The sequence below is a fragment of the Carassius auratus genome, chromosome 23 (genome assembly GCF_003368295.1).
Source record: "Carassius auratus strain Wakin chromosome 23, ASM336829v1, whole genome shotgun sequence".
Lineage (NCBI taxonomy): Eukaryota > Metazoa > Chordata > Actinopteri > Cypriniformes > Cyprinidae > Carassius > Carassius auratus.
In genome coordinates this window covers 19,425,178-19,439,774 of record NC_039265.1, presented here as the reverse complement: position 1 = coordinate 19,439,774, position 14,597 = coordinate 19,425,178, and the positions used below count along the sequence as shown (strand labels likewise).

Sequence of the window (14,597 nt, the reverse complement as noted above, 5' to 3'; positions counted from 1 at the left end):
AATAAAGCCAGAATTAGTGACAACAGAGAGAAAATGAGTCTTGTGAGATATAAACTTGCATGTTTGAGACCAGAACTCTGAATAGTTCGTTTTACTGTAACCTTTAATCATCTCTCCAGTGATGTGTGGTTTGTTACGAAGACAATATTTGTCTGAGATGCAACCATCTTTAAAGTTGTTCAAAGGAAGTTCTTAGCAATGCATATTACTAATCAAAAACTGTTTGGGTGATTTAAAAATAATCTTGTTTGGCCTTTGAAATATTTACACTACAAAACAAGACAGAAATACTAAAGAAGAGCAGTGTAGAGAATCAGAAACAGCTAACAGAAAGATTACAACCAAAAATACTTTTAATTACAAATAGTCAGGATGCAAGAACTGATAATGATCCTGAATGTCTTGATGCAGCATGGAGAACATAAGAGCTTCTCCTGAGAGTTAAAGACGAGGGAAGAGATCCGCTCCAGACGTCTGTGCTCTCGCTAAAGAACAGTGTTTGGCCATTCACACATTACACTGAAATAATCAGATTTATTGATATTATATTAATTCACATTAAGCTAAAAAACAATACATTAATATACATAAAACTTACAAAATGAGTCTCACACACACACACACACACAGGGTTCAGTTCATGCCTCCCAGAGTCTGTGCTGCTGATGGAGGTGAAAGGTTGTGTGGGCGGGTCTAGGTGCAGGCCGTGGGCGGGGCATAGGGATGCGGTCGCCAGGCAACAGCGGAGTCTCTCTGAGCATCTTGTCAGGACTGAAGAAGTGCAGCAGATCAGGAGCCTCTAGTGTCTGAGACTGGAACCACACACACACACACACACAGAGAGAGAGAGAGACACACACACACAGAGAGAGAGAGAGACACACACACACACATAATAAATAAATAGAAGAAATAAGATAAACAACATACAATAAGTGCAAACAGGAATAAGGAGACTTTTTTTCTGTTTTATGCATTTGATCTTTTGTACTTTTTTAGTTTGTTTACTGAATAGAAAGTGAGAGAAATTAAAATATAAAATCTAGAAGTATATATATAAAAAAATACACATATAGAGAGAGACGGATAAAATTATAATGATGATGATTATTATATAAATATAATATACAGACAGAGAAATACTGAGGTAGGTAAATAAATATAAATTATATAAATATAATAAAAATGCATATCTAGAGATTTACATATACACACAATATAAAAATATAACTTGTATATTATATTCCTTCATTACACACAGACTGATATATTTGAAATGTTTATTTCTTTAAATGTTGATGATTATAACTGACAACTCAGGAAAATCCCAAATTCAGTATCTCAGAGAATTAGAATATTGTGAAAAGGTTCATTATTGAAGACGCCTGGTGCCACACTCTAATCAGATAATTAACTCAAAACACCTGCAAAGAGATACTGCTTTCTTAAGATCTTATTAATAGTTCTGTTAACACGACACAAACACAGCTCACACCTTATTGGTCAGCGTGGTGATGGGCGGGGCCAGCGCTGGCCTATCCTGCAGGGCCTGGCTGATGAGCTGGTCTCGTGATAGGCTGACGCTCACTAAGGCCCGGTACAGGTGCTGAGAGCGAGGGAAGTTCAGGCCTGTGGAGTGATTAGGAGTGATTAATGAGTTATTAATGAGTTATTAATGAGTTATTAATGAAGCGTGCGTCTCACCCTCGGCTGCTCGGCTGCTGATGAGGCTCTTCGTGAGGCTTGAGCTCTGCAGCTTCTCTTTCACAGCTTTCTCAGGATCAAACACCTGGCTCTCCACTTCCTCAAGCTCCGCCCTCAGAGCCAGGGTGGTGTTTAGCTCCGCCCCCTCCGTCACCAGACCTGATTCATGTCCTGAATAACAAACAGGTTTCTGCATGGCTATTATTATTATTATTTACTTATTTTTTTCAAGATACGTCTTACTTTCTGGGAAACTGATCAAAATGTAACGAGTGAATGATAAAAACAAGAACATATGTCAGTGGGTTCAGAAAAGTCAATGTAATCAATGTCTGATCAGAATATAGCCGTGTGTGTCGTACCGAGCTTGGGTTTGTGGGACACGGGGAGGATTCTGACCGCATCCCGCTCAGGACTCACGTTAAAACACACCTGAAACACACACACACACACACACACACACACACACACACATCAGTTCATGCACTGCCTGGGAATCGAACCCATGACCTCATGATGTGTATTAATCCCAAACACACACACACACACACACACACACATATACAGTGCTGTTCAAAGCGGTCTGGGATCAGTGAGTAATGTTTTTAAACACGTCTCTTCTGCCGATTGAAGCTGCATTTACAGTATTTGATCAAAAATACAGACAGAAACAGTAATATTGTAAAATGTTATTAGAATATAAAACAATGGTTTCTATTTTAATATCCTTTAAAGTGTAATGTATTTCTGTGATGCTCCGCTGTATTTTCAGCATCATTCCTCCAGTCTTCAGTGTCACATGATCTTCAGAAATCATGAAAATATGATGATTTATCATCAGTGTGTGCTCAATATTAATATAACCTGTGATACTTTTTTCAGGATTCTTTGATGAATAAAGTTTAAAAAGAACATAATTTATTTAAAATAGAAATCTTTTTTAACAATATAAATCACTGCTATCACTTCTTAATTTCAGCACATCCTCACTGAATAAAAGTTTTAATTTCTTAAAAAGAAAGAATATAAATCTCTTGACCCCAAAGTGTATATTGTTACAAAAGATTTCTATTTTTAATAAATGCTCTTCTTTTTAACTTTTCATTCATCAAATAATCCTAAAAAAAGTATCACAGGTTCCAAAACAATATTACGCACACACTGATGATAAATGATCATATTATTCTGATTTCTGAAGATCATGTGACACTGAAGACTGGAGGAATGATGCTGAAAATACAGCGGAGCATCACAGAAATACATTACACTTTAACACAGATTCACACAGAAAACAGAGGATTTACATTAGAATAATATTTTTGCTGTAGTTTTGATCAAACTAATGCAGAGTTGAGGAGCAGAAGACACTCCGGTAAAACATTAGACATCACTCTGATCCCAAACTTCTGTGTGTGTTTAGTAAACCTCTGTTCTGGATGTGACTGGACACATTAAACAGCAGTCTGCAGTCTTCCCAGAAGCCCCCAGCATCAGAGTGTGTCCGCACCTGGCGATGACGGCGGTCTGCGGGTCGCTCCGGGGTCACAGACACAGACAGGTCCAGATCAGAACACACCAGTTCTGCGGTCCGCACCGGATCCAGCCGTAGCGGTTCAGGAGCCACGCGCACATCTGCCTCTGATGACATCATCGGCCCGGTCCAGTCCTGACCAATCACACACACAGAGAGAGAGAGAGAGCTGTGACCCCGGTCCAGTCCTGACCAATCACACACAGAGAGAGAGAGAGAGAGAGAGAGAGAGAGAGCTGTGACCCCGGTCCAGTCCTGACCAATCACACACAGAGAGAGAGAGAGAGAGAGAGAGAGAGAGCTGTGACCCCGGTCCAGTCCTGACCAATCACACACAGAGAGAGAGAGAGAGAGCTGTGACCCCGGTCCAGTCCTGACCAATCACACACAGAGACACATGACCTCGTCAGTGACCTGCTTCATCTGAACTACACACACCGTCGTCTCCAGAGTCACATGATCCTCAGGAATCATCATGATCAAGATCTTTCTGGAACCTGTCATACTTTTTTTCAGGATTCTTTGATGAATAAAAAAAAAGTAATATTTTTTAACGATATTAATAATATAAGTCTTCACTATCACTTTTTATCCATTTAACACATCCTTCCTGAATAAAAAGTATTAATTTCTGTAAAAAATATATTGTAACTCAAAATTTCTATTTTCAACAAACACTGTTGATTTCAACATTTCAGTTATATATATATATTTTTTAAGAATCCTGGATAAAGTATCACAGCTTCCCAAAAACAATCTGAAGCAGCAGAACAGTTTCCACACTAACGTTAATCACAAATCATATTATTATTATTATGATTTCTGAAGACAATGAAGACAGGAGAAATGACGCTGATAAGTATATATATATATTTTTTTTTTATCAAATAGATAACTCACAGCCTTGAGGATTAGAATCTCCTCTAACGGATCGCAAACTTTTGAACGGCGGTGTACAGAAACATAAATATACAGATAATATTCGTATTTATATACGTGTATTTTAAATCTAACTGCTGCTAAACGTTATATAAACACACAAACACACACACACACACACACACACACACACACACACACACACACACACACACACACACACACACACACACACACACACACACACAGTCACAACAAAAACGGTCTGTTTTCATTAATTTACCATAATTAAAACTCAATCAACGGTTTCTGTATTTATTATCCACTTTAGATCTGCAAATCGCGTAACGTTCTTCACTGCCTTTAAATCACTAGAATCTCGAGATTAAACACACTTTTAACTCACCTTCAACTTCAAAATATGACTTCAGCTGTTGTGCGAAATAAAAACATTGCGTTTTCCGACGAAATACAGGAGAACAGGTTCAGAAAACATGTAATTTGAGGAAAAAATAAAGTCCATCTCAAACTCCCTCCATCTCTGGCGCGCTCTGACGCACTTCCGGGTGGAGCTGAGTTTGGTGCGCATGCGCGGAAGGCTCACAAAGATAAATATACAGACAATATATGCGTGTTATATTCTACACAAACATATTTTCTTTTACCGTCTATGATATTTAATCAACTCAGCACGAAGATACGCTCATATTTACTTAAACCTATACACACAAAGCAGATGAAACAAACGGTTCTAGAAAAGCGCGGTTCATACTGAATAATGTTTTATAATGTAGAGATAAATTCGCTTTGTGGGAAAATATTACACTTCCAACACTTCTCTCAAAGTCAGTTATGGAGAAAAAACCGATATACTTGAGCAATAACAGTCAGAGTCAATAATTATATGTATTTATTACATTTGGTCCACATCTATGTTTACAGTAACAGTGAAAGAAATAAGCAGTTTATTATGTGACAAGATGTTTGCTTTGGAAGCCCATTTCCACCACAGAATAAAAAATTAATAAAATAAAAGTGTATTTCTATCTCACAATTCTGACTTTTTTTTATATAAACCCAAAACTTAAAAAAAATAATAAACAAAATTTGAGATATAAACTTAGATTTTTAACTTCGATTTCTAGCAATTCTGAGTTTACATTTCACAATTGTTTTTTACCATATATATTACTCTCAGAATTGTGAGTTATAAAATCATTATTCTAATGGGGGTTTGTTCCTATACTTTTTTCTTAGACTTTTTTGAATTCTAGATATCTGCAAATTCTGTTACTTTGTTCATCATAGAATTAAAAGAAAAAAATCTTTTAATCTCACAACACTGACTCTTCTCCTCAGAATTGCAAGTTATAAAATCGCAATAGTGACATAACATTTCAAAATTCTGACTTCTTAAATTAAACATGCTATAAACTCACAATTGAGATATAAAGTATGAATTGCAAGAAAAAAAGTCTGAATTGTGAGATATGATTTTTATTTTATTTTTTAGCAAAAATGGGCTTCCGTGGTTCCAGTCAAAGCGGTCAAAACGAATCGAAACTCAACTTGATTCAAACATACTTATTCTCTGAGAAGAAGTCTTGACCTGGTTTTGAGGATGTTTGTGTGATCTCTGCAGTGAGAGTTATTAGATCAATCATTATTCAGCAAACTAAATCCCAACCAGTCCTGGTTTAACCATCGCAACATAAGAAGATTGTTAACCTAGTTGTGAGCAGTGCTTTCTCTCTCACACACACACACACACAAACACACACACACACACACACACACACACACTGACAGACAGTAATAAATACAGGCACTGTTTAGTGCGTCATCAAAATCATTATTGACTAATTTCTTGATTAGTTGTTACTGCGTCTTAAGGCACTCATCGCTCAATACAGCACACTTTAACAGCTCCATCCCTTTCAGGCTGAACTACATCTCCCATGATGCCCTTGGCTCAGTCTCTGTCCCGGAGCGCTCGCAGGATGTAGTTTTCTCTCTCCAGCTGAGCGTTTCTCTCCGACAGCTCTTTGATCTGTTCTCTGAGCACCTCCACCTCCTCTCGCACCGCCAGCATCAGGTGAGACTTCACCAGGTCCTGCAGACAAACACACGTCCTCAGAGGGGGATTCGAACCCGGACCCTGGTGTCTACGGCTTAAACTGCACTTTATATTGTGAATACACACAGTTACAGTTTACACAGTTACTACTCCAAATATTGGAGGATACCTGAATATTTTGTGATTATTATCATTATTATTATCATTCTCAATGTTCTCACCATGGCTTGCTCGATCTTGTTGTCGATGGCAATCATGCTGCTGTTAGTTCCGCTGTAATAGAGTTGAACAGAGAAGTACTTCATTAATTATTTCGTCAATCGTCAATTCACTGATTCAGCACAAACATAAAATAAAACAATCGTTTCTAGACTGTTACTAGGTAGTTTCTAGGAGGTTGCCGTGATGTTTAAAATCGTTGCTTTGCTGTTCCTAGGTAGTTTCTAGATTATTTCTAGACCATTTCTAGGATGTTTCTAGGCAGATACTAGGTTGTTTACAAACAGTTGCTATGTTTTTTCTACGCTATTTAGAGGTTGTTTATAGGGTGCTTCTAAGCAGTTTCTCAGCTGTTACTGGGCAGTTTTTAGGGTGTTTCTAGGCATGCCAAGATCGTTTTCATGCAGTTTCTTGAAAGTTTCTAGAAATGGCTCTTGTCCCTCCTACAACATGCATCTGGGGTTTTTTCAATCTAGTAAGTGAAATGGTGCGTTAGATCACTTAAGTGAGGACTCATTCATGTCTGAAGCACAAACGCTGCAGTGCTTTCTCTGCTCTGCATTACTGTGGAAACCAAGCTATTCGACTTAAACAGCAGCAGAGCGCACACAGTCCTGACTGTACGTGTGTAACACTGATGCTATTGTTCTGAATGTGCTGGCCAGCACATGGTTCTCATAACAGCAGCACACGACGCTCTCAGTCTCCACAACCACAAATACATCATAAACCACCCAAAGAAAACCTCAAGTCACAGCATTATGCACAGACTGAACTAACCCAGTTACCTGTGGAAGAACAGCAGGAGGGAAAGGAGGGTGGCGTCAGAGGGGCGTGGCTTCCGTGTGTGAGTATTAGCCCCGCCCCTTTCTGCTCTCACAGAGGAAGTCAATGAACTCCAAACGGGGTTCTGACATTTCTGATCGCTCACACAAGATGAGCCGGGATTAACGTCAGGTGGAGCTATATGTGTTTCTGTAGATAAGCACATTTGCTCTTGTTTTGAAGTGGAAAAAGTTCTGAGGCCAGAAATTGTGTTTTTTGATGGAATACATGGTGAGTGCTTGCTGCTGATTGGTCCTTTGGTTTCTATGGAAACCGCCAAGCAATTGGCCCTCGGATAGTAATCGATCTTCCCCGTCGGCCAAGAATCACAAACCCTTCGTACTCTTCCGGCGTCTCTCACTCGTTCTCCTGCGTGGGGGCGTGGCCTATGACACACAGCTGAGGGGGCGGGGCTCGGCTCCGAGGTCAGACTTGTTTTCTCGTTCTCTCTTTGCGTTTGTTCACACGGAGGGAGTGAGAGAGGACGTGGCTGTTTTTTGCTTTCGAAAATGGACACCATCTTGCGTACATTGACGAACATGATCAGCAGATCACACACAAACACACGGAGAGGAAGCGCAATCGACTTCACGCGCCATCAGGAAGAGTCATTGTGTAATTGTTTCCTCCGACCCAGTTCAGAAACATCCGGACAGGATCTGACTCATTCACCCAAACTCAACACTCACATCAGCTGAACAACAGCCAGATTTACTGTGGCACAGAACGAACCGTCACCTTGAGACGCAGCTGTCCGTCATCAGCTGTTCAGTTAAACACACTACAAGCTACTAACTAAAAGAACTAGGAAAGAAAACAAACAAGATCTCAATCAGGTGATGCACTGAGCTTCAGTTAAACTAAAGCTACTCAGTGTGATTATTGTTAACTAAAACGAAGGCTTAAATGATTTAGATTATTTTTTCTTAATTGAAATGAAATTATATAAAATATAAATGTACAGTTGAAATCATAGCAATGTACTCAGGGTTATTATTATTTACTAAATGTTAATGTTTATTTCTGTTAATAAAAATAAAGCTGGAATTATATCAAATTAGATGAAGAAAATTAGAAATGCTGCCTTGGCAACTAACTGAAATTAAGTTGAAGCACTAAAATTACTAACTGGGAAATAAATAAAATTTAAAAGCAAGAAAAAAAAAAAAAAAAAGACTAAAAATGGAACTACCGGTAAATGAATAAAATCTGAAAATATAAGGTAACTTGAAATATGAATGAAATTACAATAGTATAAAGATAATACTAAATTGAAACCAGATCCACTGCAGTTTAATTAAAATTGACCACAAAAAAGACGAGAAGATGCACAGCAGAGAAGAACAGAGAAGCGCTGATTCGACTAAAGAATGCAGTGAAGTTAGGAGCGTCCTGGAGTCCTGCTGAGACCTCAGTGGTTCATCACGAGACTCCCGGCGGATTCTGAGCTGTAATCCATCAATCCCAGAAATCCCAGCAGCAGCGGATGGATTTGAGTAATCTGTGGTGAAAGTCCACCTGTCTGAGCCGGAAGCTCAGCGGATCTCCTGTCTCGGGACACGAGAGAGAGTGTGTGTGTGTGTGTGTGTGTGTGTTCCCGTGTGACACACAAACACACAGGACACATGTAAACATGCAGTCACACACACATCAATACTGCATTCTTTGATTCTGTTCTCCGCCCACTGTCCTCCGCAGCCAATCACGGCTCTCGCTGGGATTTCTGGCCCGCCCACACAGATCCCAGCATTCCACACTCCACCCACTCCATCTGACATCACACACAGACGCATCCATGTGCACACACACACAGTTCACCAGTCAGATTTCATTTTTGGTAAATGGTAAATTTTCATTTTTGGTCATAATGGTAAATTTTATGAAATTGAGATTTATGCGTCATCTGAAGCTGAATAAATGATCTCTCCAGTGATGTGTGGTTTGTTCGGAGGACAATATTTGTCTGAGATACAACTATTAGAAAATCTGGAATCTGAGGGAGCAAAACAATCTAAATATTGAGAAAATCATCTTTAAAGTTGTTCAGATGAAGTTCTTAGCAATGCATATTACTAATCAAACATTAAGTTTTGATTTATTTACAGTAGGAGATTTACTAAATATCTTCACTGAACATGATCTTTACTTAATATCCTAATGATTTCTGTCATAAAAGAGAAATGTATAATTTTGACTCATACAATGTATTGTTGTCTATTTCTACAAGAGTGTGTGTGTGCGTGTGTGTGTGTGTGTCTGAGTGTGTGTGTGAGTGTGTGTACGTGTGAGTGTGTGTGTGTGTGTGTCAGTGTGTGTGTACGTGTGAGTGTGTGTGTGTGTTTGTCTGTGTGTGTGTGTGTGTGTGTGTGTGTGTGAGAGAGTGAGAGAGAGAGAGAGAGAGAGTGTGAGTGTGTGTGTGTGTGTGAGAGAGAGAGTATGTGTGTTGCATGTGTGTGTGTGAGTGAGAGAGAGAATGAGTGTGTGTGTGTGTGTGTGTGTGTGATCAGCTATCTGATCTGTGATCCACGACACCACATTAGCGTGATGACAGTTTGAAACAGCCTTGATAAGAATCTCACACACACACACACACACACACTTCGCAGCTCAGTTTTTCTGTCGTTCTACTTTCTTTCTAACTCTTCATGAATGATGCCTCTATTCCTGCTCTAATGCAGCTTTAAACTCAGAGAACGACAGAATGAAAGGGGAAAATAAACATGAAGCCCAGGAACGTGCTTCACCTAACACACACACTCCAACTGTTCACACACACACACACACACACACACACACACACACACACACACACACACACACACACACGTGAACAATGCAAAAATAGCTCATGTGCTCGTGTGAGTGTGTTAGGAGACACACAGAGCGTCACCTTTCTAACCTCTCGACTCACTAAAAATACAAACACACTGAACTCACACCTAAATACAGAAGAGCCACGACTGGTTACGTGTGAGACGAGCTCAGCGCTTCAGACGCCTCAAATACAAATCAACATAAAACTATTCATTGTTTGAATTACCTACAAAAAGGACATGATTTGAAAGACGAGACATTGTTTCTATATCAAAGTGACAATATATAAAACAGAAAGTTCCCAAACAATGCTATATTTGTTTGGTACACATGCGTTACTTTTCAGTATAAATACACGTGATTTCAATGATATCGTTGCGCTGTCATTGCCGTTAAACCCCGTTCACACCAATAGACGATAACTATAAAGATAACTATATTATGTATTCCTGAATTGTAAATCTCTTTGGATAAAAGCGTCTGCAACATGACTAAATGTAAATATATTAATTTCAACACAAACGAACCAAATAATTATATTACAGTATGCTACAGTTTTGTCGTCTGTCGCTTTAAATGCTTGGATTTTGATTGGCTGTCAATGTTTTTAATGTTCATCAGCTGTTATAGTCGTACTGTGGACTTACTGCTGTTCTCCTGACGATTGTCAAACGTACAGTTATCGTTATAATTGTCCTTGTTACTGTAAACGGCCCTTAAAGGGTCAGGTCACATGATTAAAGTTTTCCTTTGTCTTTGTTTTGTTACAAGCGGTGCATAGATAAGATCCGTATAGTCACAAATAATGTAGTGTTGTTGCCGTGGAGATGCTGTCTGTTACCAAATATGGTAACATTTCCGTCACACGCTTGAGGTATTCAGCCAATCACAACGCACTGGATAGCTGGCCAATCAGAGCACACGTCGCTTTTGAGACTGATGAGCTTTGTAAAAATTTACGCATTTCAGAACGAAGAAACAATAATGTACATTATATGGAAAATAATGATTTTTTGAACCTTAAACCACACAAACACATTGCATTACACCAAATACACAAAACAATGTTTGTTAGCATCGTTTCGTCTCACCCGTCGTCTCCCACAAACTCAAAGGCTTGGCTCATGCCGAACATGGACTGCGCCAGCGCGAGAGCGGAGGGCGTCTGGATGGGTGTCAGCGCTGGATAGAAGGGACTGTCTCGACCCGGGCGAGATCCGGGCGACGTCGGCTGTGAGCGTGTGGTCCGCAGCTGCACAGAGAAAACATACGCAAGACTTGATACTTTAGCAGCTCTTTTCACTTTGAGATCACTTCACATTTCAGCTTTTAAACCATTTGATCACCAAGTATTAATTATATTCATTTAAACTGAGACACCAGTTCACATTTACAGCTCTGTGAGTTAAACCATGGATCGATTTCTGCATTGTTCTGAACCAAAACAAAATGCTTATTAACTCTCTGCCAGCAGGTGGCGCTTTCGGAACTTGTGCAGAAATACAACTGTTTCCACGGTAACTGCAGAAAACAAAACAGCAGCACTCTAATGAAAACATAGCCTTTTGAAGTTACATTGACCATTACATTAAACCATATTGCAATTCTGATCTTTCTGTCCACAAATTTATTTAAATAAATAAATCAAATTAAGTAAATTGAAGACATTTTAAGGAAACCCTGAAGACGAGTGTGCGATTGCTCACCTTGCCGGCAGCATCCATGTCGAGGCGCAGTGGGGCGGGTATGTTGCGCATCCGCGGCGTGATCGGCGACCTGATTGGCTGTGTGTCGTGTGTGGGCGAGGGCTGGCCATTGTGGGCGGAGTCTGTCCGGCATTGGGTCAGCAGGTGGGTGGTGCCCTGCGAGTGTACCATGTGATCTGCCTGCACGCTCAATGATTTGAGTCTGGCTCCGCCCACTGCTCCTTCAGCTCCGCCCAGCCCGACTGTCTCTAAGGACTCCAGCGAGTGGGCGTGTCTCATGCTGTCAATCACACGGCGGAGCCCACGCTCCTCAACTTCCCTCTCCATCACATCCACACATGTCCAGCGGCCGCGTTTATACGGCTCGCCCGGTCCTTGATCCAAACGCACGACGCGGAAACGTGACGCCCCGTCTAACAAACTGTGCTTCCTAGCCGTGACGGGCGTAGTCGGCTGACTGGAGCTCTGCTGCATCTGGAGGGCGGGGTTATGTCGCAGAGACAGCCCATTGGATAAGATTTGAGTGGGCGATGCAGTCTGGCTTCTGGGGCTCCTCCCATGGGCGGGGTTTCTGGCGGAAGGGGGCGTGGCTCTTTGAGTTCCAGGGCTGAGCAGCTCCGGTGGATGGTGTTCTCCAGAACCCTGATTGTAGTCCGACGTGACGCTGGTGATTTGAAAACCGCTCCGTTTCTTTCCGCCACTCATTTTGCACCGAGCCGTGTGACGTTAAGCGCTCCAAACTCGATCTTTGTTGTTCATTATTTTACAGTAGAAACCGAACAGCAAAAAGCTTTAAGAAACTAATGTCCTAACCATTTGGTTTTCTTCCGCTCAGTCTCTCGAGTCAATCTGGATTAGATAAATCATATTCTTTGTCCGCAGGTAAAAATCTGTTAAAACTGAAAACTTAAACAAATTTATTCCATTGCATTTGGCTCTGTCCTCTTTCTCTCTGTGGCTGTTTCGAGTGTAACTGCAGCCAGTACAGTAATAAGAGCAGTTCTCTGCCCAGCGGTTGCGCAAGGCTCGGCTCTGATGGCTGTTTCCTCTGGCAGTCGTACAGTATGTGTGTTCACAGCTCAGGACACAATCCAGAGGTTGCTGATCGCCATGCATGCACAGATCTGATACTCTCAAGATCAAACAGCCTAACCGAAAGATGGTAAGAAAATAAACACCATAATTAGGGCGTTTTACATGATTTCTTGCTGCAGCTCAAGGCCTGAACATGTCAGGATATCATTTTAGGTCTGCAGGACAAGTTTGGTAACTACAAAAACCAGAAGTTCTGTTTCCGTCGATGGTGATCTGTATGTGGAAAACCCAAAGGGTGACGAGAAACTCAGCAAGTTTAGGAGCAGAACCTGCAAAGAATCAGACTCAATTTCAATGCCTGGAGTTAAGGTCCTGACTGCTCATTTGGTTCAAATTAAAAGTGAATCATGCATTTAACTTCAATTACAACTAGAGCAAGAAACTCAAACAACTTAAATAGAATTAAACTGTAAATGCTACAGTTTTGGCTGCAAAAAAAAGCATGCTTTTAACATCAAATTAAAACTACAGCAGGAGAAAAAGTTCAGCAATTTTGTGCATAAGCTAAAAACATGCACTGAGTAAAAGGTGTGTTGCATTTGATTGAGTTAAAAACATATCATGCATTTAACTTCAAATTAATACTGAAGCAATTACAAAGGTTCAGCAATTTTGTGCAAAAGCTAAAAACATTAACTTTATTTGATTCAAGTTAGAAATGATCGTGTTTTAACCCTCGAATTAAGTGTGCACGCTCAAAAGTTACACTAAGAATCAACTATAAGTTATGTTGCATATTTGATATCAGGTTTTTATTATTGATGCCGAAACTCGCATATAATCAGACCACGGTTAGTACAGTTCTGGGATGCAAGGGTTGATTCGAATTAAAACCGGAGTCAGATTTGACGCACGTTCAGTGTGTCCTCTATCGCCTGAAGCAAACACCCGCATACAGAAGAAGCATTGCACAACAGCACTGAAACCTGACATGTACTTACAGAAAACTGACCCGCATCGACTCAACAGATGACAGGAATCAGAGCAGTTCAGTCGCAAAGAAACAGCACAATCAGACCCGAAGCCCCCCAGAAATCTGAATTAACCCTTAAACTGAGCCTGCAGTCACTTTAAAGAGTCAAGTTACACACAGTCGTAAATTTTGTGAACTTTAACACACTAAAGACTCAGTTCACATGCTGCCAAAACCCCTAGAGGAGAGGGAATATTCCGTTAATAAAAACAAAGATTAAAATCCCGTTAGATTCCCGGAGACTGATTGAGATTGATCATCCACACCCGAGAAGTTTGTTTATTCTTCATCAGTTCGCATCAGATTCACCCGATAATCTACAAATCGATACAAACACTGCGGTTTCGCTCTTCTTGCGCAGACTCGGACTGGATTTTCTTTAAAGCGACACTAACGAATTTAGATTTACAGATTAATTCTCCTCCTAAGAAACTGTTGACAACTTTCCATCACCCGGAAGTTCCGCCTCTGTTTCTTACTATGGCGAGGGATCATGAATATTAATCGAGCAGCGCGACGAATCAGCGACGGGCTCTCGCGATTAATATTCATGAGCGCATCCTTCGCTTTAGTACGATGCAACATTTGGACAAACGCGCTTAAACTTTACTTGTAAGTTAAGAGATTAGACATTCAGACTTACAAAACAGACAAACTGCAGCTTCGGTGCAAATTTTTTATTTATTATTTGCAGCGACGAGTAAAATAAAACTAAGTCGAGTTAGAGATTGCGCGTTTACACTGCCATCTAGCGGCTATTCCAAATAAGCGCAT

The 14,597-nt window shown here is 40.4% G+C and overlaps 2 protein-coding genes across 2 annotated transcripts; both read right to left on the bottom strand.

Annotated features, from left to right (window-relative positions):
• Positions 1-335: 335 nt before the first annotated feature.
• Positions 336-4,707, bottom strand: ppp1r35 (protein phosphatase 1, regulatory subunit 35). The gene is made up of 6 exons (XM_026200357.1): positions 4,521-4,707; positions 3,212-3,370; positions 2,067-2,136; positions 1,705-1,875; positions 1,496-1,629; positions 336-812 (listed from the first exon to the last, which is right to left on the bottom strand). The coding sequence occupies exons 2-6, from the start codon at positions 3,353-3,355 to the stop codon at positions 639-641; spliced, it is 693 nt and encodes a 230-aa protein (XP_026056142.1). The 5' UTR covers positions 3,356-3,370; positions 4,521-4,707; the 3' UTR covers positions 336-638.
• A 300-nt stretch (positions 4,708-5,007) lies between these two features.
• tsc22d4 (TSC22 domain family member 4) lies at positions 5,008-14,314 on the bottom strand. The gene is made up of 5 exons (XM_026200336.1): positions 13,792-14,314; positions 11,756-13,119; positions 11,141-11,301; positions 6,413-6,464; positions 5,008-6,227 (listed from the first exon to the last, which is right to left on the bottom strand). The coding sequence occupies exons 2-5, from the start codon at positions 12,458-12,460 to the stop codon at positions 6,087-6,089; spliced, it is 1,059 nt and encodes a 352-aa protein (XP_026056121.1). The 5' UTR covers positions 12,461-13,119; positions 13,792-14,314; the 3' UTR covers positions 5,008-6,086.
• Positions 14,315-14,597: the final 283 nt, after the last annotated feature.